The sequence below is a fragment of the Pseudochaenichthys georgianus genome, chromosome 20, assembly GCF_902827115.2.
Source record: "Pseudochaenichthys georgianus chromosome 20, fPseGeo1.2, whole genome shotgun sequence".
NCBI classification, from domain to species: Eukaryota; Metazoa; Chordata; class Actinopteri; order Perciformes; family Channichthyidae; genus Pseudochaenichthys; species Pseudochaenichthys georgianus.
This window is the reverse complement of record NC_047522.1, coordinates 7,584,012-7,611,306: the sequence shown is the minus strand read 5'-3', so window position 1 is coordinate 7,611,306 and position 27,295 is coordinate 7,584,012. Positions and strand designations below refer to the sequence as shown.

At 43.1% G+C, this 27,295-nt stretch overlaps 1 protein-coding gene across 1 annotated transcript in view; it reads right to left on the bottom strand.

Annotated features, from left to right (window-relative positions):
- Positions 1-208: 208 nt before the first annotated feature.
- Positions 209-27,295, bottom strand: part of pard3aa (par-3 family cell polarity regulator alpha, a) — a 295,125-nt gene continuing 268,038 nt past the window's right edge. Inside the window, exons 25-27 of the mRNA XM_071206980.1 lie at positions 13,340-13,460; positions 5,981-6,093; positions 209-1,191 (exon numbers count right to left, since the gene is read on the bottom strand). Coding sequence (XP_071063081.1) covers positions 765-1,191; positions 5,981-6,093; positions 13,340-13,460 — 661 coding nt within the window. The 3' untranslated portion in view covers positions 209-764. The remainder of the gene's footprint in view (positions 1,192-5,980; positions 6,094-13,339; positions 13,461-27,295) is intronic.

The following is a 27,295-nucleotide window of genomic DNA, read 5'->3' as shown; positions in this document are numbered from 1 at the left end:
CACACACACACACACACACACACACACACACACACACACACACACACACACACACACACACACACACACACACACACACACACACACACACACACACACACACACACACACACACACACACACACACACACACACACACACACACACACACACACACACACACACACACACACACACACACACACACACACACACACACACACACACACACACACACACACACACACTGTGTACACGCAGAAGCTATGCTCGTCGAAGTGACCTGAAAAAACCAGCCTCATTCACACAAGTGATGTATCGACTAAGACCCCCGCCAGCACGGGGAGGGGTGCAAAAACATGTCTCGTGCTCGGGGTTATTATGTTTGGGACGCACTGTTGTCACGATGGCCCAAACCAATTGCCTTCTGCCGCGGTGTCTGCTCTACTGAATCTTTCAGATGGATGGGTCAAATCTGCAGATCATGAGCCAGAGAAATGGGGCCGATGCCTGCGAAAGGGGAACAATCGACTGACGAGAAGGCACTTATGCACATAGTTAGATGACAGTAAAACATAGTAATTCATTTCTTTTTGACAGCTTAAAAGGATAATGGTTCGTATCATTAAAAACATCCTTTTTAAATATTAACATTTCCTATCAACAGTCCCATCAAAATCTTTGTTTCTCAGCATGTTCAAACACAAAGAAGACACTTTGCCCACTTTGTATATTTCCCTGTTAATGCTCTTTGGAATCAGTCCTAATCCCACCGTGTCACTGTCTCAAGAGTAGAACAGCCTCCCTTTCTCTGAGCCCTGCAGCCTGCTGAGCTTGGCGAGCTGAGAGGGCGACGGGGGTACGTCCTGTCTGTAGGGGCCCTTGGTCTGAGGAGCGGCCTGCATCGGGGCGGGGCCAGGGGCCTGAGTGTGTTCTCTGCTGTGGTCGTAGGTGATGCTGCTGGGGGTCTCCTGCATGGAGGCAGGCCTGGACTTGGCTTCCTGCTCTCTGCGCCTCTGCTCCTGCCTCAGCAGCTCCTGAGTCTCTAAGAGGGCACGAGCATTGAAGTTGGACGTCCCCAGGTATCCGTTACGTGACCCCTGGCCGGAGGGGTGGCGAGGGTTCTCCTTGGATGGCTGCAGTCCCTCTTCTGGCATGTACACCTTGTCCCACGAGTCCTGGGACTCCGTGCTGGGGGTCTTATGGGGTGGCCTAAACACACAAAGGCAGGTAAAGAGGTTAATCGCACCGTTGAGTGAGTCACCTTAAACAGAACCTGGATCTAAAGTGACCGGAGGAGGAGCTCCGAAAAAGATTGCTTTTTTTCCTGTAGCGGCCCCTGGGTCAGTGCTATTGAAGGGGAATTCAAAAGAAACTGCACTTCAGCAGACAATGTGTCCATTGTCACATTTTGTGACATTAAAAGGGGGATGTGGTGGTGTTAAAATACTAGAGGCAATATGAGTGGAGCAAAGAGGGATCTGTTATAGCCTGCTGAATGATTACACTGAATCCTGTTATTTGAAGACGGAGATATGAAAGAGACAGGAAACAAACGCGGGGAAGCCTGAAACGCCATCAGCACTATTAGTTCCACGTCGTAAACAAACACAAATGTTAAAACCACGCTGAGAAAAATGGCTGCTTTCATCCATTTAACTATTTTTTGGAGATGCAGACGGGTGCACTTACAGCACAGACAGAGTAATGGCAGGCCTTCTACTCTCCTTCAGTCTGCCTGCCGGGCTCTACACTGATACAAGGGCCCAACATGCACACATATTGTCTCTAATAGAAAAAAAGAAACTTCCAAGTATGCCTTCTGCCACACATGCTCCCTTTTCTGGAAATTGGCTATGGAAAGCTGTCAATACGACCCGCGGGGTCTTTGGACAAAGTGTTGAGTCTGCTCCTCCATTATTAGGATCCATTAGGGTAGAGACCTGTGACAGTGTCTTTTGCGTCAGAGGTGCTATGAGAAATCCCATTCACACCTCCCTGACCCGCAGTGTGCTTAAAAAGCTTTTGAGATCTCAGCACACACTGCTGCAGAGGGAGGCAGGGGCCCGGCATGCTTTTAGGCCAAAAAAGTCTGCATTTCTTATCTGACGAGGCTCATTGCAGAGAGACTGACTGGAACACAAAACAGAACAGGCTATTTTTTGGGCCAAAACACTTTCCTGACTAAATAAAGTGTGATAAAATAAAAAGATGTCACTTTTATACTGGAAGTCACACCTCACAATGGATATAATAGCGAGCAATTCTACCTTGACCTTTGGTTTCTTTTTCTCTGTGCTTCAATGTTGAATGGAAAAGAGAAAACAGTTTACAGAACCAAAAGTAAAAAAACATCCGCTCCCCAGGTTGGTTAATAGCTGAACACCAAGGATACGTTATCTACTTGTGTAGCATGTGACTTCTGACTCAACCACAGTAGTCTCCTATTCAGTAATCAGAAAAAATAAATCTAACGTTATAATAGTCAATGTAATGTCATTATAGTCTTTGACTTTAGGTACAAGCATACACGGCTGTCTCTCTGTACCACACAGTTAACTCATTTAGTGTGAATGTAATCTATTGCTGAACCAAGCTGACTATAATGACGTAGATATGTATGGCTGGACTGCCATTAAACCCCTTGGGTCAAGCCTAGATCCAGCTTAGGGATTTTAATAACAAATATTAATTCCTGTACTTTTTTCTTCTTTCTTGCCAGTTCATTCAACACTCCCTAAAACATATCTCCATGTGATTCCTCAAATCCAGTGTTACTCATGAAGACCTGTGTGGTCCACAATATCTAAGTGGAGGTGAAAAGATAAAGGACACGGCTCAAGGGTCAGTATCTGTAAGCTAAGGTCTATATGTACTATGCACCCAAAGACAATGTGCAGAGATGGCAAAAGTACACACATCCTTTACTCAAGTAGAAGTACAGATACTCGTGTTTAAAAATACTCTGGTAAAAGTACTGACTAAACTTCTTTACTCAAGTAAAAGTAAAGAAGTAACTACCAACTGTTTTAAAGAGTACCTGACCTCCCTTTATATTAATAGAACAATAATGTCATTGTTAGCTAATGAATGTTTCCATGCTGAACAACGGCAACATGACAACGATTTCATTGGTCCCTTTAGAGAAGACCAGGAAGTGATGGATACACGGATCGTGTTCAAATCAATAGGCACACAATGACTAAGTAATAATGATCACGCCACCAAACACACATTCAAACTAAAGTAACGACCCTTTTTTGAAAATGTAAGAAGTAGAAAGTACAGGAATTTGTGTTCAAAATGTAAGAAGTCAAAGTAAAAAGTCGTCAGAAAAATACGTAATGGAGTAAATTACTGATACCAGAAAAATGTACTTAAGTACAGTAACGAAATATTTGTACTCCACTACTTCCCACCTCTGCAAATGTGTATGCATTTATGTACCGTACTTTACAACACAAACACATTATCTGGTTCCGCTCCATATGTGTGTGCACGCATGTAGAGCCTGTGTAAGTATGAGGGTAATTGGCGGAGGGGCAGATGTAGGGACAGACTGCGGAGAGAGCCCCACCACATGCTTCATATCTGGGTCTTTCTGTCTGGGCGAGCCGCCATGCATTTACACCCCGTCTTGGCTTACAAAGCGGCCAGCGCCGCTCAGGAGGGAGCCGCGTATTAAGAAACCCAGGACGCCTGTTGCACGAGGCAGCAATCTGCGTTTCCAGAATGACCCTTTCGGTTTTCAAAGTCAAAAAAGGGAGATTTAGGGGGAAAGTCTTCGGTGGCGATAAGAGCAGAACAGAAATGGCATTGTTCCACAGGAATGTAATCGTGATTGATGTGTCAGGGGAGTCAGTTCTCTTATCACCTCGACTCCTTTGCCAGAATATGTCACAAAGTAGATTAGTTACATCTACAGAGGGAGGGGATGGGAAAATACATCATGCCAAAGACTGGGGTACATTTAGAATGACAGAACATAACAAACAAAGCCAGGAAGTTGGCTTGCAGGAGAATTTGTGGCCGCCGTGTGTTTCTTTAAAACAGCTGGGAAGAATCAGAGTTTATGAGAAGGAGGAGAAAGCACACACACACACATGCACAGACACACAATGATTAGGGGAAAAAACCCAAATGCGTGCAATGGGCAGTGGAACAATTGTAGCTATATTGTGCAAATAAATTGTCTACAAACCTGGAATAATGTTTTCTTTACAACGCGTTAGCGGAGGAATGCAAAGAGCTGCATAGAAAGAGGGAAGAGCTACTGGCAGTTCACACAGGCCACATTTAAGAACCTTATCTTGACCACATTCATGTGTGTGTGAGAGCGTCTCTTTCAGGCTAATCAGTTGTTTTCTCTTTCCTCCTAACTCACTCGTTCCTCTCCCGGCCCCCTCTCGCCCTCCACTGCCTGTCACCGCTAATCCTGTTCCGACAACAAGCCTTCATTAGTGCTCTTCCAATACTCACATCCCAGACAGCCAGCTAAGCCTGGCCGTCATCAGATAACCATGGTTTCTCCTGGAAGCTCTTTAGGAGGAAGGTTTTTTTTCTTTCTGCGGGAATGTCCCCTTTCGACTGAACGGCTGACTGCTCAGCTTCCTGTTTTGGAAGAGGAGGACAGGATGAAGGGGTTCCAAAGGAGAGGTGGTTGGAGTTAGAGGCAATTGTGGTTATTAATCTGGGGATGTGAGACTTTAGCTCTTTAATGAGGAGCTGTGCCGAGACACAATCTCTAGAAAGCTTTAGCCAGGGTCAAACGTCAAGCCTGAGCTCATGCGACTCTTCGCTAAAAGACGCTGTGAGATTATGAGCGGAATGCATATCAAAGGCCACCCTCGCCTGGCTCTTTGGCGGCCGGACCAACTTTCCCAAGAGAAGGAGCTCAGTGAGAGGGGAGGGCTGGAGGCAACTGTCACATCACATGAGATGCCAGCAGATAACACCTATGAAGTGAATGCACAGATCCCTCGGGATTATACAGGCCACATTGATTATGCGTCCACGTGGACCGCAAATCCATAGCCATTGACAGGAACATGTTTTAATCGACCTGCCGGTGACTGTTCAGAGACAGCACAGCTAAAAAAAATGATCTGTGCAGGGAGAGATACAATCACAAGAGAGCACAGTTACTCTGGCCAAGAAATTAAAAGACCACACACACACATACACACAATTTAAGTTCCGTCTTTGTTTAAACTGGCAAAGAAGTAGAACTCAAATAAATCACACTTCACTTTCAACATTTCAGAACATTTCACGATACAAAAAAACTCACATTGGATTGTTTTCAATGAGGGGATATTAAACAGGGAGAGGAAATGACGTGTTATTCATAACCGAACATCTCTGCGTCCCTTTATCAAAGTATAGAATGTAGGTCTTTGGTGACTTTCTTTCCAAAGATGTAGAACTTAAAATGCAGATATTCCTCAAGAAAATGGTTTGCAATTGGAATTGACTTAAGTGAGCTTCAGAGGATTGGATGAGTCACATACGGAAACGCAGGAAATGCAAATACCGATAGTAAACTCTGCCCCACCGCCTCGAGATGTAAGATATGGTAAGCTTTATTGGCATGTCTTTGAAATATATGCAAGAGTATTGAAACAGGAAGATGAAGAAGATGAAGGGCAGCGGTTGTAGCTCTGAACTCATGTTGTGTCGGCAGAGAGAGATTGCTAAGAAAATGATTCCACTAATTTCACCACTTCCACAGGGTCAACATTGACTTAATGAAAGTGGATATCAGTCAAATAACTCCAAGCGATCACATTAAATGATTTCCTTCAAAGAGTTGTGCAAAGAGTCATTCAAATGTCTGTAGGAGGCTTTGTGATTGACTTTGTAATCAAAGAAAGTGTAGAGAAAAAGGGTAAAGGCACAAAAATGAGGGAAAGAAATGGATAAAAGTCAAAAGGGCAGTAGGAATGTGATAAGCCTCAGAAAGGAGAGACAGATGGAACAAAGAAGGGAGAGGAGGTCTCACCGTGGCAGGGAGCTGAACTGTCTCTGTGCTTGTTGGAAGTCATCTTCTTGCGGCTGCTGCGAGTCAACGTTTACTGAATGGCGTCCGCTTAGTGGTTCCATCCCATTGCTCGACTGTAAAATCCACACAATGAAAAGATAGAGTTACTATAACATCTGGGCTGACATTTCTGTCTTTGGACACACATCTGGTAACAGATAACACACTCAAATACAAAAACACTTAGATGATGGAATATGTTTCCCTTAGCACAGCAGTTGGTGTGTCAGTGTGATGCCTCCTGTGTGTTAGGCAACACTCTGGGAACAGGTAGTTAGGAGGTGTGATTCCATGATGAAAATGACACTGCACAATGCACCTGTGATATTAATTACGTATCCTTGGTTGACTTACTAGAATGCCAGGCAGCACAGTTTGCACTAACATTTTTAATTCAGAAGAGACTTACAAAAGTGACAGCAGTATGACATTTAATAACAATACCGTGCAGATAATAAAGGGCTATTTTTCTTTCTGGAATGTCTACAAATGAAAGGGACTATTGTCCCATTTGTCATAACAGCAACACATACTGCGTTGTGAGAGAATGTCATGATGATTGACTTAAAAATACAGATGATTATAGCTTGTTGGTTCCAATATTCAAAAAGAGTATGTCCAGAAACAGCGGTAGGATTCTTCTTGTTAGTAGACGTATCATACAAGTCTCAGGTGTAGTCAAATAAATGTATAATTTAAAAAAAATGGCTGAAAAAACATTTACAATTTCTACATAAATAATGACTTTGGAGCTAAATACATGTTCCTTGTAGGATTTAAAATGAATGTGTTGTTACTGTACATTACACTCAAGATCAGTGCTAATGACATGATATGAAATGTAATATGATAGTGTAATATTGTGCTAAATGTGTGCAGTGTATTTCTGAAGTAGTAGTAAGCACTAGCATGCTGAAGACATTAAATATAGATGAGTTTCCCCGGTAACTGCTTCATTTCACAGATTTGCGTGTGACTTGACTACACACCACTAACCTGTACCGTGTGTGTGTTTGTTGTCTGATCGTCTGTGTGGTTGACATGGCGATATCATCTCCCTCAACACTAGCGCACTGCTAACGAGCTGGCTGATGAAAGAACACGACAAGCCAATTAAACAGAGACGAGCTGAGGAGCTGTGGCCTGACCGAGTGTCACTTTTCATAAGGCTCAGACGCTAATGTGGTAGGCAGGTGAGGGTGTGCATTCTGAGATTTAAATTGGAACAGAGCACTTACAGAATAAGTGTTTTTCTTTTGTCTGGGATGACACTTTTAGAGATTCTTAAAAGTGTTTGTGTTTGGGGGTGGTTGGAAGAAGACAGGTAGTCGTAGTGCATGACAGAACAGATTGATGGGGTAAAGGTATGTTTGCGATAGACAGAAAAAATGTCTTGGACACATCTTGTATTCTTGAAATGGCTGCTTTCCTCCTCACTTGGACAGCTGCAATAACAGCGCAATTACATTTCACTCAGCGTTAATAACAAGTCCTTTCTCAAGCCGTCCAATTCCTTAAAAATAACAGTATTCCACGTGGGTGAAGTGAATTGGACTCACGTGTTTTGGGTTTCACTGTAACAACACGTTCCGCCGGCTCAGAAGGTGCAGAGCACATAAACGAATATCAGATGAACAGTGAGGTGAAAGGATGAATTATTTAACTGCAGCCCAATGTGGTGGTGAGAAAATAATTAGTCACGCACACTAAAAGTTTTTAATGGGATTTGAAGGGGAAGTGGCGAGGAATCCGGAGGTGCTTGACACTTCGGTTTAAAACTGAAGGGTTGAGGTGCATGACGCCATGCCAAGAGAAATGTATGAGAAATAGCCAGGAGAGAAAATCAGTCAGTGTAATGGCATTATCAGGGAAGGAGAATCAGATTATTCCATGTCAGGCCCTGGAATACAATGCCATATAAAACATGACATTTGTTGAAATCGAATCAAAGAGACGTCCGTGTTCGTTTCGATCCAATATTGTGAAAAATGATGTCAATACAGCACGCTTTTATCCCTCTCCTTTTCTTGGTGGTGTGACAGACAAAGGAGGGAGGAAGGAAAAAAAGAAATCTCCACCTGTTCAAACATGAGAGCGTTCACAGACGGTGAGTCGGGGGGGACATAATTATGAAAATTATTTGCAGCTATCAAAAATCAGAGTCCAGGAAAGCAGCTGGGAAGGCGTTGAGCTTTAAGAGTTCCAAGGTGTAATATTTCTTGGTTCAGTCTTGGTCACAGACCTTTCAGATTTCAAAGCCGCTTGCTGAGATGGGTCAGCTCTAACATGTGGCTTTTCCGCCTACACTCCTCATGATGCTCTGTTTGTAGCCCTGCACATAGGGAACAGTTTTAAGAGAAGCCCTGCTGTACACAAACAGACATATGGAACACATTTAAGTTGCTAATGGGCAGAGAACAAGAAGAAAGTGAGAAAGTTGTGAAACACCACATCCTGACAAAAGCACAGTTGGATAATGATTCACTGTTAAAGTCCATGACCCAATTCTGCCAATGTATTAAGAGCAAACCAAGTCCATTTGTGGTCGCCGGGGTGTGTAGCTCCGGGGCGTAGTATCCATCTGAGGGCAAGCAGTGTGGTGCCGTCTCCCACTCGCTGGCCCAGGAGACCATGGTGAATGGAAGCGGTGGCTATCTCCAATATCACTCGACAGCATGCACAAATGGCAGAACAAAATGTTGGAGCCTTATCTTTTATTGTGAAGATATCTGTGTGTGGTAATAATACTGAAATGCATTATTATGTCGACACAAGAGAAGTGTAATCACTTTGTTCTCCTCGACTCCCTCTGTTTTTAGTCTTATCTGTGAACACACACACACACACACACACACAGTTTGATATCAAAGTATATGGAGTGCAATATAAAATGGGTGGGCCTGCATACATCTACAGTATGCACATTCACAGTGTGAGTGTGTGTGATGATCGGATGTGTTTGGAACAATGCATATTTGCCATAAATAAATTCATGTCATACCCACAGACAAGTTAAAGGACTCTAAGATTGTGAGTTGTTGTTCAAGTACGTTGGCAAGCCCTGTTGCTTATGGTTGTTGTAATCACAACATCAGTAAATCATGCTTGCTACATGCATTACATTGAACAGCAATATCCATAATTCAGCCATGCATGTTGGGTTAGCAAGCAATCTTGGAAGAAGCTCAACAAAAGATCGATCCAAATCACCATAATTGACATACAAATATACAGTCAGGTTGTCTTTGGGGATTGAAATAGTAGCGAATAGTACCATGACATAGTCCATGTGTCCACGATCAATCTTAAGGAGAGGGAGAATCGTCTCAGCACTATAAAAAGAAGCATCGCAGTTACAATCAAGAGTGGCTAAAGGATTTCCCTGCTGCTTTTTACAGTATGTTACGCTCCTCTTTTGCAAGGTCAGTGTGATCAAACTGTGAAAAACAGCATGTTGAGTCTACGGGCATTTGCTATGTAACAAAATGTGTGAGAAAGAGATTTTTTGAATCATCTACAGTAGGACCTAAACGCTCCACCATAAATGATGTGACTACTTACAGTACTACTCACACTGCTGTTGTCTTAACTCTAGCCTTTAGCCCATGTGAAGTCAACCGAACTGTGGAAACCCAATCAAACGCCCAGAAACCCAAGATTGCGCAAACACAACAGATGTTTAGAGGCGCATGTATCCTGGCAGCAGTAGATAGAAGGGTAATAAAATCAAAATCATTTCCATAAATAAGGGAGCTACAGGCTGCTGTTGGTGTGTTTGATCCAAGGTACCAGCATGGCGCTCACACTCCTCTGTGTGGTCATGCTCATTGGCGCTCCAAGCCAAACGCACAAATTGGTTTTATTGCCGCAGAGAGCGAGAGAGAAAAAGGCAACTCTTTGGAAAACACATCGCGCTTTATGATGAACATCTGGAAATCCCCTCTCACAGAGCAGCGGGGAGGGAGGGAGAGAAAACATGCCAGCTCTCATTGTGTGCGTTGGCTTGGGGGCTCCATGATGGACAGGGCTTCTCGTGCCCTGGTCATTATTCCATTAAGGAGGAGCCGGGGGTTCGAGGACTGACCCAAGCATTGTCATCACAGGCGTTCACAGCGGACATACCTGAGCGCCGTCTCAAACACCCCGGAGACAAGCCAGGGGTCAACCCAGAGAGGGAGCCTCACACCTCCCGCTGCTCCATGGGCTCCCTTGCAATCTGTTCCTCATTTTCATGATCATTATAATGTACTTTTGCTGTTTGTCCTCCAAATGTGAAAGATTTTTGAAGAGGTGATATATAACAGCTGTCTGCGCAGAGGAAGATATTTGGTAATAGTGAGTAATGACAAATAAATGAAATACCACTGAGTATCTGCAGTATTAACTTGCACTATGGCCTTTTTATGCTCACAATGTACGGATGAATGGACTGGCAAGACAACTACATCCTAACTAATGTTCACAAAAAGATAGTCTGGTTCGTTTGTTCAGCAAAGTATATTACAGCAGTATCAAAACTATAGCTTTAGCCACAACAAATTCAGATCTACATTTTCATAACATCTGGGTAAACTCTGTCTGAAGGTCTAAATGGACCTTGAGGTGAGATTGCTGTGTCTTACTTACTTTAATCATCCTTTTTGGATAAGTGAGGGAGAAAAGTGTTTGTTTTTATAGAAATATACGGCATAAATATAACAACCTGGCCATGCCTCTAGATGCTAGCAGCTGCTCCTGTTCTGGCATGCAGATCTGTGTGGAAGCCATTATGTTGTAACCTTGAGTACTCAGGGACAACTTGCTTCAAAGTGTAGCTTTGCCGACTCTGATTTGGTGCGCATTTAACTTTCTTCTTGGGCAGCTTGCCTTTTCATGGTTACATTCACTGAAGGCTTGGAGTGGAGGTCACAGAGGTTTCACTTTCATCATTGCGGACAAAATATAGCATTGACAGTGTGCAAAATCATTTAAAAAAAGAGAGATATATCAATTTCTGGACAAAAGGTAGCCTTTATAGGTCGGCACAGAACACAGTCACAAGGTTGTGTTTTTTAGAGTGGGTCAGTCTGATATATGGAAGCTGCGAGTGAAGAATGTAAGTGTATTTGACCTTCTAGCTCTACGTGTGTCTCTACATCTACATCCTTTTTCCAAAATGGCTAACATGTGTTTTTTCTTCTACAGTTCTCCTGGTTTTCATTTCACATCTTTGGCCCCTCTGCCTCAAATAAAGCATCCTGCTTTTTGGATGACACTAAGACAGGATTTCTCTCGAGTTCCACTAATCGGTGTCAACCCGTAGCATGGGCACGCCAGTATCTTCGCTAACAAGCCCTGCCTTTGTGAATCCTTGTTCACAGGACTATAATAACATGAAAGAGGACTAATAAAATCGACTTCAATACTCCAGGGCTGGCCCTATATCTTATTACCAGTGGAGTAGAGCGGGTAACTCAACAATGTCAACAATCACAAGCAATTAGGAGCTCAGAAGCTCAGAGAGACACACTGAGACTGCTTAGTGCTGAACAAACAGTTAGCATCCCACTTTGTGAGCCAGAATGGAAAGAGAGCGATTAAGAAAAAAGTGTGGAGAGATGTCGGCTTTCAGTGATTTTACACCATCAATAGGACTAACACTGACTGAAATCCAGAGCAAACAAAGTCTGCCTTTTTCTCTATAAACGTGGTGGGAAGTGTGCAGCTATGTCTACCAAACGCAGACAAAAGGAAAAACAGCTAAAGATCACTGCCACATTAGAACTCCACTCCAAACCAATTTCACTGACACACTGACATCGATAATTGGATGCCAAATATTTTAACTTTCAAGGTCTGACATTCTGACCTATCATTTAGAAAATAGCTCTGCCTGGTGTAACAATTAGCCCTCTTTCCTCTACCACCAGGTCAGAAAGGTCACAGAACAGAAAAAGCTATGTCTGTCTCAAAGCATTAAATCACAAAAAGATATACAAAATATTTGACCTCAAACTTGTTCCTGCTTTGGCTCAGTTTTGTTTGGTTATAGTTGAACATAAGGAGGACATTTGACCTTAAATAAAGTGTCAACCAATGAGTTATGTCTCTAACAAAGTTAGAAGAGGGATTTAAGTAAATATTGTTCCAGCATGTTAAGATAATCGGTGATATAATAGGGTGTGTGGAAAGATGAAAGTGTTTCTTTTTTACTTAAACTCTGGGCGCAGTTGCACAGTAGGGTGGAATCAGGTCTGAAGGAATTACCAAAGGAATGAACTTATTACATTTTTCCAATTATGAGGATTAAATCCCATTGTTGGTACAGATCAATCAGGAGAAAAAACTAACATTTTAATTTAAAACATGGTTAATTTAAAAATCCCTTAAATCAAGACTATTGGAAATGGAAATGAATAGTGTTGCTCACGGTCTTCAATTTTGTTCCCCTTACTTTGCCTTAAGTCTTAAAAATGTATTTATCATCGAACATTTCCCGTTTCCATCTTCTTCTTCCTGCCGTACTGCAAGTGTATCATATTTCCTCGACAGTGAAGTCGGATGTGAGTAATGAGCAATTAGATCTGGGTCAAAGGTCGGACCCGGGAATGAGAAATAAGTAAAATATATTTGGCAGAAGTTGGGGCTGAAGCCGAAAGTTTTAGTGACATCATTTGGCAGTGGTACAACACTGACGGTCCAAAAAGATGACAGTGTAAGATAATTGAGGCACTTCATGAAACCATTGACAGTTAATGTCGTGCCGGGGCTTCGTACTGTGAAACATCAACTTGAATTCCTTTCCCAAGTCATATTGTTATAATTTCGACATGGCATGCTGGGATTTATGACCCTACTTAATTGCAACGTGCAAATATTCAAAACAACATGTCTTCTTCAAGTATGATTGCTTGGAACAATTCATATGGATGCTCAGTGGGTTTTTGATTGGGTACATCTGTTGGAAAAAATGTAATGTAATATTTTGTATCTATTGTTTATTATTACACTTCTAATCTTTAAGAGGGACTACCAATATCGATATGTTCTGTTTGTAACATTGAATTACCTCCAAACAATGAAATGATTATGCTGTTTAACAGAGAAAGCAAACTCTTATCAAAGTAAAGTAATGTCACACGTAGATAGTCAAAGAAATACGATTCAGAATTAAACAATTTGAGTGAAATAAATCCAGCTGGTGGAGATAATCTTAGTCCAGCAGAGAGTCGGGGAGTCACTCTAAGAGCTCTGGGTTTAAGGGTGTTTTGGAGAATGTGTATCTGGGTGTGTGCAGCTCAGTGCCACACCAGTGGAGTGCAGATTCTATGGAACACTCACCCAGGACTGGTTGAAGCTGTAGGTGTGCCTGTGGTCGTCCACATCGTCCTCGTGCCTGGCATGCTGGAACTCGTTCCTCAGCCTCACTATCCGGTCGTGATTACTGGGAGCCATCTGGCTGCTGTGAGGGGGGGGAAAGAAGACGTGAGATAGTTGGACTAGATCAGGGGTGTCCAAACTTTTTTCACCGAGGGCCACATACAGAAACATATGCGAAGGGCTGGGCCACTCAGGTATATAGCCTCATACATTCAGTTATAAGTCAGCAAAATCAAATGAAGGTAAATGATGCTTGATACTTGGAAATGCCTTAAGAAAAAAACAGCCTCCATCACAGCTCCCCATAGGGTTTCATTTATTTTGTTACAAAAAGTGTTCAGCTCATCCCTTAAAACAGAAGCCTCAGATTGCTCATAATAAGGGGAAACATGGCTTTTTTCTTATCAACTTAGATTTGTTAGAAAAAATGTCCAACTTGAATTGACTGAATGTATTTGAAAAGTGGGCTTATTAACACATGAATACTACTGTGTAATATATGTGTACATATATCTTATGAAGTACAATATAAGACGAGCACAAGTTTCATTTGTGGGCCATATTCCATTATACTTTTTGAATTTGCTGAGGGCCGATTCAAAATGGTCCCCGCGCCGTAGTTTGGACACCCCCGGACTAGATGTTTCACAGCATGCTTAGCGGTTATCACCCTCACAAAGAAATATACCTGACACATTACTCTGCTTTTCTTGGTGCTTTATCATATCTGAATAATTCACTTGACCACCTTAACACCCCTGTAAATTGTCTTGAGGATCCCTTGATCTGACAGTCACGATTCCCTTTTGCATACCTATCTGACATCCCTATGTGCTTTTTCTTCCCATCCTCCCTTCTTCCAGCCTTTGCTCCTGAACATCCCTGTAACTGAAAGTATCTCTCGCGCACGATTGTGAGTGATCCATGTCCCTTTTAGACTGCAGGAGAATGTTGGCCTTTTATGGTACGTAGTCATTAAACACTGTGGAAAACCCTCATTTACATCCCCTTCATTAAAGGCCTTTGAGGGGCCTGTCAATAGGAATCAATAGCCTTCCTTCAGCTTAACCAGGCTCTCCTTTTATCTACAGCTACAGAGGCAGCACATGACAAAATGCATAATTATGGTGAGACAACTAGCTTGATAATGGGCCTGTATTGATGCATACCACAAGGATGAGAGTGACCAAAGGTTAGACATTTGTGTTGGGAGGGGATGGGAGCTCTGGGATGCAGGGAATGCGATGGATAGGTTGAATGAAGGAAAGGGAGATACAAGTAGAAGAGTGTTCTCTGGGTTGGCGCTGAGGGAAAAAGAGAAAGGTTAATCAAGAGCATGTGAGAGAAGGGGAAGAAAAGGAAGTGAGCCAAGACCTGTTACCCTGTCATTCTGCGTGTCCTCCTGAGGAGCACTTACAGGTGGCACGCCAGCCGTGGGAGTGATTGCTTATTTGGGCCCAGAGGATTCTGGGTGCAATTATGGTGATAATTGCAGATTAGAATGAGCACATCCTTCCGATGATAATGGGCACTAGGACATGCTGCCAATCAAGCTTCATTAAAAGCACAATAAATAGCAGCTCATAAAGGATGAACGGATCTTCTGTGCATGCCCCTGAGTAGCACTTGGCGAGACACGGTTATCATGTTATTCGTACTGCCTGATCAAAATCAATTGTATTAGTTATAGTCCATTTGATTCCTACAGCTTTATATGTGTTGGAGAGCAGCGAGCGTACATTAAAGCCTTTTATGTGGATGTGGCCAATTAAGTGGCTCATTGGGGTGTGAGGTGGCTTACTTGTGGGGTGATGGTGAAGCCCTTCTATTTATGTTCATTACAAAATCAATGTTGCTTTTATATTGGCATGTGGTTTCTTAAATAGCATATGTGATGTTAGAGAAATGTAATGACTTAATTGAATACTTTAAACTACAAAGCCACTTACATATATGGCACATACTAACAGAATGATAAAAGAACAAACATATTAGCTGTTTCTGTATGGCTACTATTGCAATTAACTCCATATGGACATTGAGTTCGTTAAAATTCATAACATGAATTAACACGGAATAATTCAAGGTTTCCCCAATGGCATGTGCTGAGAAAGTGTACATTGTACATACAGCATGTACTTGAGAAGAAAATGAAAAGACACATCTGCATTTCTGAATTAATGTTCATTGCATTTCTGAATTAATGTTCTTAACATATGCCTGCTAATACATTTGTTGAATTACATTACATGTCATCTTATATGCTTGAAAAAGAGTTTGACAAGACTTAATGGATGGGAAAAGACCAAACATAGATCTGGGAAGTCCAATACATGCAATTAGTTTAATCCCTGAGGCTGGTCAAAGAGAAGACTGGGCTGACTCCAAACAAACAGCATCGTAAATTGTTCTCTTTGACCCTCTAGGGAGGGTCAGTGCTAGCCTCAGCATCTCATACATGCACCACTGGGCGAGAGGAAGCAGAGGGGGCAGTGGGAACCAGCTGGGGATCCAGAAAGAGCCTTTATATTACTACATTTCTGCTCCAGTGTGTGATGGATGTAGTGACATGGGAGAAGATCAGCGAAGACAAGATCTCCGGCAAATCAAAGAACTAGCAGCAAGGCACTTTAATATATTTTTTTAAGTGCTACAAATGAAAATTGCATCGCGTAGGGACTGGGAGTGGGGGCGGGATTTAAGGAGGGCTGAATTTGTCATGGCAGTTCAAAGGAGGCCTGTGCAATATCTAGATTATCTGCAGGGGCTTCTCATCTTCGTCCTCCATCCTCCATGGGGGTACCAAGTTGATGGGTTTCTTGGAAAGCAATCCATGGCATTCTCCAGTGTAAATATATTTCAAAAAAAAAGGCTGGAAAGCTAAACAGTGGGGAAGAGCAGGAATGGAGCACGAAGAGCCACCAGTATCACTGTAACAGCTGGTAGCAGGCCTGTCATATATAAATATATATAAAGAAGATGGATTCAGCCGCCTTCCCTGAGAACTCCCTAGTGCTTGGGCACCTCAACGTGTAATTAGTCAGCATGATCGTTGCAGATGCATCAGGTTTCCCTGCTTATGTATTCCCCTGTGAATGCATCAACGACTGTAATGAACCTGCAGAAAACAATCTGTGAGAAAATGATTGTTGGGTGAGGTGGCACTTTACGGCTTAGACCACCTCAGCAATTAGGATGAATATGTCCCCCCAGCCAGCAATAGATGGGTGTTTGGGAATATGAATGAGCTGCTCATGGGTTTGCTATAAGCCACATGTTTGTGCATAAGGGGGAAAGGTCACAGGTTGTGTTTGAGTGTACTCAGGGGTACAGGCAGGCTGTCTGCATCATAATCGTATGAGTCCCAGAGCTGTTTTCGGAAAATGGGATTCCGCCCATGAAGTATTTTTAAAAAGCAGATTAAATATCCATACGCCACAGCCTTTTCACACTTAACATCTTCATTCTGTAGTGTTCACAAGCTAACATATCAGCATGAGGCCTCTCCCAAATGCATGAAAACTTAGCCCTGCAACGCATGGATGTAGAAAGAGAGGCACAAAGAAGCCGATGCACATTCTCCCTCTGCCAGTCTATCTTCTCCTCACTTCACACGCGCTTGTATTCTGTAAAGTCACACCGCTGCTGTATTTATAGCTTGGCTGATAGCATATTCTGAAGGCTTATTTCGAGAGGTGAACTTGAAATAACAGGCAGGCAGAGGGTCAAACTAAATGGATTCAGGTCCATCTGAACAACAAAACCCTCTGATCACTTCCTCCTGCTGCTAATCCTCTCCCTTATTAGGCAAGCATTAAGAAAGGGTAGGGAAATGCCAAGAAACACTTCATTCACAACACATACCAATTCATACTGGAGCAAATGTGTTAGTGCTTTTGTTTAATGAACCAATACAAGAGTCTATTTGCATGTGTGACCCACATCCCACCTGTGTTTTCCAACCTGACTTGTTGACAGGGGTCATGAGCCCTCTAGAGCTGCAGTTGGGGGTATGCGATGGCCTGTCTGTGTAATAGTCATCCTTTGATCCAGGAGGATTTGGCAGATGTCTCACACACCACAAGGCTTAGGCCAAGGATGCAAACTATGACACAGCCCCCCCCCCCCTTCTTGCTTCTGTTGGTGGATCAAAGCTGCGCGGAGTCTCGGCATGCTCTATAAACACTGCCACTGGCTAATAAAGGAGTAATCCAATCACTGAGAGTGTAACATGGGTCATGTGAGCATACCTAAGGTCAGGGGCCAGTGCCAGCCAATCAGAATGGTAGAACAGAGTGTTATAATCCTCGGGGTACAATTTCAACAGAAGTTTGACAGGAGTTCCGAGAATTGTCACAGACTTGTTCATCTCCTAGTTAAGGGAAAAAGGCTGCACCGTTGGGGCGTTGGTGTGCCTTCAAAATCAGACAGTCTGTTATTTCTTATCTGATCAATGCTGATTGAAATTCTATCAGATAATCTGGTTTCTTGCTCTGGCCCTAGTATCTCCACGCAGCAGATGATGGGGCAGGCTTCTTAACTTTGAGACCGTTGGCAATCTTATATCAAGTCAAAGGCTTAGCTCATATTTATTCCATCGCCCCATGGACTTTCATTTATTTCAAAGACAGAAAGATGAGGCATCTTGGGGAAGATGGACAGCCTTTGGGACCTACCGCGATGATAGAAGAGATTAGATCTGCATTACCGCTGGTCATCTTCAAAGGGGAAAGGGACAAAGATAAAGTTCTTCAGAGGAATCAGCATATATCGGCCAATCGTCCATGATCCACGCAATCAAAACGAAAGCATTTGAAGCATATAGCCCTATCTCGGTCTGTCTTTTCCTCTCCACTTTTCTTTCCTTCCCATCTTCATAACAATATCCTCCAGTTCTCCTCTTGCCTCATCTTTCTCCTTTCTTTATTTCCCGTATGTTTTATCTCTGAATGCCTCAATACTTCTCTTTGGTTACAGGGATAGGTCATGAATTCCCTTCTGTCCCCCTCATCCTCTCCCACTAGCCTGGTAAGTGACAGCTGCAGGCTGGACAAAGGCCTGATAATACCCTGGATTTGTCAGGCTCTGACTTCACCCATGTCCTCCTGTGACTGATGCACTGACAGTGGCGCCTTGCCAGCTAAAAACCCCATTGCTAGGTGGGGGCTGTTGCCGTTGTTCAACTGAGTGTGGATGTCTGTATGTGTATCCATGGTTTCTTTCAGACTCCAAAGCAGCCCATATGGGGTGCTTGGGGGTCCTAAGAGGCCATCATGTGGGCTGCCTGCCGAGGCCTTGGTGGTGGCGTGACTGGGAGTGTGGAGTTTGATTAGCAAGGGAAAGAGAAACGCCTGCAGAGCTCCAACAGACTGTCCAGCATGGCTTGCCCCTGGTGTACCCTTCATCTCCTGCTTCCCTAGTGTGAGACATTTACATCTCTGCCCCACAGGAAACCACAGAGGGCCCTCAACTAAGAAAACACGGTTTACAGAAAATGAAAATAAGTAGTTATTCTGCAATCTCTTTGTCCCTTTAAAAGCTAAACCGCTTTGTATTTCAAAAGCCCCATTTGCCTCAGCACACATGCAGACTGCCCGCCCTCCTGCCCCAACTTCACCCCAATTTTCTTTATTACCCCAAGGACACGCGCTACTACCACGCTTCTCTACATTTCAAACACTTCTTTATTTCTCTCCATTTCATTCTTCTGTTTAAGGGATTGCCAAAATACAGGTGCAAGTGAGGAATTGGCCTGGCAGCTGTCTACATTTCAGAGACACCGTCAATGCCTCCTGCCTAGCCTTTCCACTGGCAAGTTTTATGGCTTTAGTACCAATGAGAATTCACGGGAAATGATCAAAGGCACTTTTGTTGCTGCATGTTTTGCCGTGTGGATGTATTACTCGAAGGAAACAGGTGTGACCTTTTTCTACAAAAGAGGAACCTCAAGTGTTCTGAGTATGTTTTGAACTTCCAATACTGTATATGGTCTGTGCCCTCCATGGTAAAAGAGAAAAAGGCCAGTGAAATGGCTTGAGGCGTTGGTGTGGCAAACCCAGCTGGATGGCCAGAACATTGAAGTAAATAAAAGTTTGAAAAGCTGGGTGCTCAGGTGCAGTCCTTATAGGAATAAATGTTTCCACGGATCCTGTGCAGCTGCTCTAAGTTAGATCGAGGGATAGACAAGAGTCAAAAAGTAAGTTTTTACAAAAAAATTAACATTAGGAAGCCATGCTGTGCACTATGGTATGGGCAAAACGTGTAGATTGATGATAGACTCTCTGAGAACTTTCTTCACCCCAATTCCTGCCAACTTTTCTATAAGTTATTTTCTGTGAAGAAAGGAGCCTGGTAGCTTCTGACTGGCAGCTGCGTTCTCCGTGAAGAAAGAGATGAACTTTGAAGTTAAGGCCTGTAATCCCGATCCATTGATTCAGAGGCACTTGCTCACTCTGAGAGAGAGACTTGGAGAATGGTTGGGACTGCATAATGTATTCACACAGCCACAAACACACACTCCAATGGGCATGCGTACATCACAGTAAGTTCAGAGCAGTGGCACTTCGTAATGAGACAAAGCTGAGCTGCATGCTAATGTTTAAAGTGAATCACAACCAAAACATGCAAGCAGACAAAGATTATTCGCTGGATCATGCCCCTAGAATATACTACAGTAAATATTTTATTTCGAAATAAGCATATACACCGTATGAACACACATGTGTAACAGCCAAAGTCTCATAACAGGGTGTATAATTCCCATAAAATATGACATTTTCTTGTCTATCTCTGCACTGTGCGGCTGTTTCTGTTGAACAGATGCATGTGATGAGTCAACATTCCTCTTCAGAGTAGGAAGAGTGAAGTTTAAAGTCTTAAATAAGGTGTCAAGGCCATAGGCTGGAGTATCGATCTAAACAAGTTAGCTCAGCTTTTATGAGCCCATCAAGCCTTAAAGACAGCTTTTATGAGATATCAGCTAGCCTGACACAAAGAGGCCAGAGGAGAAGCGAGATGGCGTATAATATATGACTTTGGCTTCCAATATACTGTTTTATTGACCCTGACACCAAAATATTTAGTCTAAATATAGGTTGGCGCCGTGAAATATGAATTTGGTTGCTGTATTTTGCATTAGGTGACCTCAATTTATGTCCAGTGAGGCTGGTGTGCCGAAGCGACGAGTGACCTTTGCAGGTTTCTCTTCTAAGTAGCACTCCAAAACCCAGAGAGAGCTGGATAATTTGGTGGTAGCACAGGGTAGACGATCTTAAGCACTTAGACAAGAAGGAGCCGAGAGGATCTTGAGACGAGTTTGTCCAGCCAAGAGTGGAGGCCTCAAGTGTGTTGCGTAAAATAGATGCTACGCCTGAAGTTTCAAAAAACCTGTAAAAGTGAGTGAGGGAGAAAACTTCAAAACGTATTGGTTTCACAAATTGAAAACGATGTAGTATGAAAAAAGAAAAGGGGAAGCTGCCTTGTTCGGAGTTTTGTCAGTCTTGGTGAACTGCCACAGTCCTAGTCCAACTGAGCTCATCACAGCTGTGTGACCCTGCAGCCCCCTGCCAAACCCTCCTTCCCACTTGACTTACTTTATAACTTTGCATTCTGAAACAGTCTCATCCCTCGGCGTCTCTCATGTGCTGGAATGCCCACGGGGCAGCTTATTAGAGAGGAACACGTTTTTCAAGCACAGCGTACCACAGCCTCAGAACAGTAGCAGGAAAACAGACAGGCTGGAGGGGAACAAATCAAAGACGGGTCTTGGGGTGAGCCCCTGCTGAAAACCAGAGAATGGGATGGAATATTACTCACATGAAAAGACTTGGTGATGTAAGCTACTGTCAAACTTTATCCAGTATGCCATTCGAAATATTTCAGAATTCATGTGGCGCTAAACTGACCTTCACTGATTTGCTCATGTCTGCGACAGGGACCGCATGTACTAGATCAAAGAAATATCTTCCAAATACTGTGCTCACAGTGGAAGTCTGTCTATGGTCTGTTTTAAACAAGTTCCAGATAATTGGACTATTTTCCAGAGAATACCACAGTGATTCACATCTTCCTACCTGCATGCAAACATCTTGTATGCTGATTTTGGAACTCGCAGAAATAATTAGAAGGCAGCAGTTGACTTGTTGATGTCTGCACTTCTCACCACCCCTCGACATATCCACCCACAACATCTAAAAACTATCCTCACAAAAGTGTACTGCAACTTTGACTGAAATAGGGGGCGGCTGTGGCTCAGTGGATAGAGTGCTGGACTTCGAATCAGGGGGTAGCATGTTCGAGTCCCACTGCAGTCAGCATGTCGTTGTGTCCCTGGGCAAGACACTTCACCCCAAATTGTTCCTGTGGGGATTGTCCACAGTACTGAAGTCGCTCTGGATAAAAGCGTCTAACAAATGAGATGTAATGTAAAAAAATAAAGGCAAGAATGATGTTTACTGTGTGCTAACAGCATACTAGAGTTCACCATCTGGTCTCTGCAAGATTATTATTATCTCATTCTGTGATGAATGAAAGCCAATTTTTGCCTGGGGTTCTGGATAAAAAAACATACAAAAGAATCTATGGTATGCGTGTGAGTGTGTACAACTGTGCTAGATAGATTAAAGCACTTGTATGCACATTATTGCAAATATATGCAAACATATCCGCATGTGAATGAACAGATGCATCCACTCCAGATGCACATATTCACATCAAACTGACCCTTTCTCACCCACATGCTATTCAAACACATTGCCAGAGTGACACACACTCACTGGCTACCTATAATGAAAGGACAATATTAGATTCAAATGGGTTTAAGCAGCACTGGTGCATTGGCCATACATTACAAATGCATTTAGAAATGTATCATTTGACATCTGTGCATCATTTTCAGTGGGATTGGGATACTGCGGCTTTTTGGTGTTCACATGTTGATTATAATCCCCTGTAGCAACTAACAAGCCCAGCATCCTGTTTTATATTAGTTCACTGAGATCCCCCAGGTTCTTGGAAGGCCTGTAGAGTAAACTATTTACTCCAGTGTGGAATCAAACTGTGCTGAATGCAGACAATCGCTCCCTTTTTAAATGTCAGTGCCTGGCGCTCGGCAGGCGAGCCATGAGCCAACGGTAAATAATTTAGCCCAGCCCTCCATAGGTCTCCCTGCCGTCCCATACACAAGCAGCCCCCAAGTTTTTTTCTTCCAAGACCCCCTGTGCCGCCGCTACTTCCTCTATAAATAATTTACGAGAGAGGCGCGGTGGGACGCCCGTCAGTCAGAGCCGGCTAAAGCCAGGGCCACTTTAAACAATAACAATATTGATAGTGGGTGTAATAAAGCAGAATTAAAAAGATGGATTCCAGTGATTTTTTTGTGTTGCTCCTGGCGCAGCTGGTCTCAGCTCTAAGTGGTGAGGAGAGGAAGAGGGGTGGGGGCCAAGGGTTGGTGGTGCTTCTAGGGAATGGATGGAGGTCGGTGCAGGAAAAACAAATGGATGAGAATAGTAGGGAGAGAGGAGAAGAGCTGTGGCCCCTTCCCCCACCCCACTATCCCCTGGTGTCCTGTACTGGCTGCTCTCCTGTCTCCTCCATTACTGGATTAAGTCTCGCGCCCTCTTCTGAGAGCCAGAGAGACAGGGGAGAGAAGAGGTCAGGGGTCGTGACCTTAAGTAATGGCCACGCAGACAGACGAGCAAAAATAAAGAAAAAGATGGGGCTGGCAGTATCGTTTCAATTTAGGCTATCAATGTTGTGTAATAATCAATGTTGAGGGTCAAGGGGTTGGCAGATACTGACAGATGGGGAGACCAAAAACGTAGAATAAGGACAACAATGAGAATCAGAGCTAAAATAGACCAATCAATGTTCACATATAAACACAATGATGTGTCTCCTAACCCTAAACATGATGATAACATGGATAGTAAGCACCAACAAGTGATTATCATGACAAATAGTTAAAGCTGGAGTAGGCAATCTGTTTTTGGCATCATTGTCTAACAATGCCATATTACCCTTTCAGCGGGGGAGAGTAGCAGGATGAGGGCTGTGTTATCAAATTCTTCATTTTTTGTTTAACATTTTTCAAGAAAACAACATGCCCTGGCGTACCACTTGAAGAAGAATATGCTAAGAGGTTATTAGGAATTGTTGCCAATTGATGCCACTAATAAGTTACCTCCTCCTGGTTTAAAGTATATTTAAGGAACAGAAAATCCTGTACACTTTTTTTTCTGGTCAACAATAATTTGCAGGATGTCACTGTTGCTTTATTATTCTATCTTTTTTCTTATTTGAATGCATGTTAACAGATTTATATATAATCTTCCTTGTTCTGTGTGTTTTCCAATGTTGTAGTCCATAAAGTCACAAAGTCAAATCAGTCAGGGAGAAATTCTGCCATTACCGCTTTCTCCCATCAACCTCCAGGAGCCTTACATATGTTAATGCCCCTTCAACCTGTGACCCTCACATTCATGACATCATTATCAACCCAGCCAGACATAATGTTGGCCTGTCACCGCCATGATCAATGGCCACAGTGGCTCTCTGACTTAATGAAGCTGTAACGTTGCCTTAAACTGCTGAAGCCGCGACGGACCTCGGCGTGGCCGTCACTCGGCTTAATGTGAGTACGCATCCATCATCTCGCATCAGGCATCAATCAATCAGAAGCCCCTGTGACAGCTGGGAGCCCCCCACCCCCAATACACCGCTACGACCACCGTACCGTACACACAGTCATAAATTCATTGGCTGTGATTATGATCTCAATTATCATCATGACTGCGGGCCACCACTTCCCCAGTGACCGACATGCTAATCAGGAGCACTGGCTGTCAATAATCAAGGCATGGAAAAGGCCATCGGGGGCAGAACTGGTCAAGTATAATTATATATTTGAATGTCAATTCATTTAATTAATAGGCTTGGACTCCTGCAAGAAATTGATAAAGTTTGGAGATGAGCAAAAACAACATTCTACACTAAACAAGAACTGGCTTGAACACTTGTTCTTTTAAGAAAGTTTCTACTTATTTCAAATGTATTTTAGGACAAAGGAGATATATTAGTGTCTTTGTCTTCCCAAGAGAATTAGAGGGCCATAACTGTTGATGTTCAGCATAACAAAAAGCTATGAGTTTAGCTATGATACGCTTAGGTCTACAAGAAAGCTGCAGTGGCAGTGTTCCAAGTGCACACACATGCGTATGCACAAACAGCTCACACTCCCTCCCTTAGGAGGAGACACAGCAGCTAAAGCAAGTGTCAGTGGTCATTTATTTACGCTCCAATCAGTCCTGTCCAGTTGTTTCTTCTCAGCCTCTGGGATTTGAACCAGCGTAACTTAAGATGGGCTCTGAGCCTCAGCGAGCACACAGATATCTGATAATGTTTCGTCATGCCTTTCAACAAGCAGGCTAATAAGGATCACTCTGTCATGAGCCCAGATTGTTAGCATTTCACACAAAGAGGTTAGATGTTTTGTCTCTTTCTTTCTCTCTGCAGGTGACTGGAAGAGGCCTTCTCCAAATATGAGCTGTTATCACAAACCAGATCACAGTGTAATCTCTTCTAATCCTCAAACTAAACGGCCTCTGAGTCGGGGGAAACTGAGTCTGAGAAGAAAAGACTGGATTTGTACAGAAGCAGAGTCTGTGTCCTAAATAACAAAATAACATAATATGTATTCTTCCAATTTGAGAAAGTCCTGCCATGTAAAAGCCACAAAAGGAAACTGTAACTTCATTAAAATGAGCTTAGAGACACAGGGGCTGAGAAAAGAGAGATAGCAGTTCCCATGAAACTCCTGCTTTGTGTGCCTCTTATGTCAGAGCACAGTCCCTCCCTTTGGTTTCATAGATAATAACGATGTTAAATGAGACACAGCGAAATAACTCAGCCAATCCCCAGTAAGGGAACTATTCAGGCCTGTGTCGGTGTCCAACTAAAGTGTCTGGTTCACTTGAAGTGAAGGGAGACGTGAGGCACTGATGACAAAACACTGTCACCTTCAGGTGGTTTAGGGAATGGGTTATAGGGAGCCGCTTGTGATGGTACTCCCACAGCCCCAGACAAGCCACAGAGGATTAGCCCCCCCTGCTAATAAAAGAGACCAAGCGGTCATGGGTTCTCCCACAGATGGCCGATGGGGGGGCTGATGTGTGAATGAATGCACCAGTGAGTCGAAACCAAATTAAGACACTATGAGTGCATCTGCCTGCATACACACACAAGCTTACACACACACCCACGTACATAAAGTGCTCATTACCCCCAACCTTAAGAATGGGGGGGGGGGGGGGGCATGGGAACAAAAGCATTAAGTGGGAGTGAGCCCTTTAATTACAGGCCAGTGTTTAGAGAACTATCAACGGAGCTGAGAACAATGGAGGTCTTTGGTAAAGCTCACCCTGCTGAGTTAACACATATCCTCCAGGTAGGACAAAACACACACTCACACACAAAGCCAATGGCCAGGCCATGGAAATGAAGCAATAATTGCACCTTTGGTAACAGAGAACCAAGTGGTGAGTCCAATTAGGGTCAGGAATATTTGAAGCAGATTTAATTAGCTTTCTCTTTAGCTAATCCTATTTATTTGACCTTAATCTTTGGTCTCTAATCTAAAGCCACTATAGGTATAATACTTACATGAATATACATTAAAAAAACTAAATACATTTGATATACTATAGTGTAATAACTTAAGAAAAAGGAGACAATTGGAGACTAATTTATTATAGGTATTTGTTACCTTTAAATGTACCAGGGAGAGTTCTTGTGAATTGCTAAAGAACAAAAGCCACTTCCATTAAAACGATTATTTAATCGTTTTAATGGAAGTGGCTTTTGTTCTTTATAACACATTTTCCGAGTTATATGCTCTATAATAAGATGTAGTTAGCAGCTTAAATGGCAGGTAAGAGGTGATCCTAAATGAGTAAATTGGCCGTTATGAGCGCCCTAGTAGGGGTGAATGTGTAAAGGATGAGACCTATAAATAACTTGAGTGCTGATTGTGACCATATGACCGTATGAGAAGTGACAGCTTTCCCTGTCAGTGCATTTGACAGGCTTAAGGATAACTCCACATGCCTGGCAAATTGGATTGGAGCTCTGGTGGCTTTGCAAAGGAAAAAAAAAAACGCGACGAATCCCTCCCCACTCCTCCCCCTATCTTCTCTCCCTCTCACTTTCCCCCCACCTTTAGAATGAGTGATGAGCCGGTAGTAGGTAATAGTTTCCATTTCATGTTTTAAAGTCAGCGCAAGAGGCAGGCCAGGAGCTGATAAATCATCATTGGTGGAGATTAAAGACCATTATCACCTTTAAACAGTCATACCCCTCCCCCTATTCCATCAACGCATTGGCAAGGTGATCTTCTGAAGAAGTAGAGGAAAAGGACAAGAGAGCAGGCTTGGGAAACTTCTGACGACATGGAAGTGTGTGAAGAACACCAATGAGGTCAACTGGGGAATATATCATGAAACTTGAGACTCAAAACAAACATCTTCTGAGTGACGAGAGTTGTCTTTCACCAACAACACGTAACATCCCAAGAGACTGTCAGCTGCTTCTAAATCCAATCCATCACCATTAGTAGAGACTTAATGAGAACAAGAAGGAAATTAGCTCAACAAGTGATATCTGTGCTTTTGTTATAGTCTAATTAAAACCAAAGCGTTATCACAAATAGCTTTAACAGGCCTCAAAGACCAGTTAATATGGCAAAGCTTAACTTATGCCATACTCTGGGATCTTGTAAAGATTAATGACAGGGGAAAAGGGAGAGCAAGTAGATTGATATGTAAAAGAGAGGCAAAAACTTCAATGAGCAACAGCAGCTGGAAGCAGTAAACGGCGGTTGCCAATTGGCCCAAAATGCCAATCACCAAAAACTGGGAGTGGCAG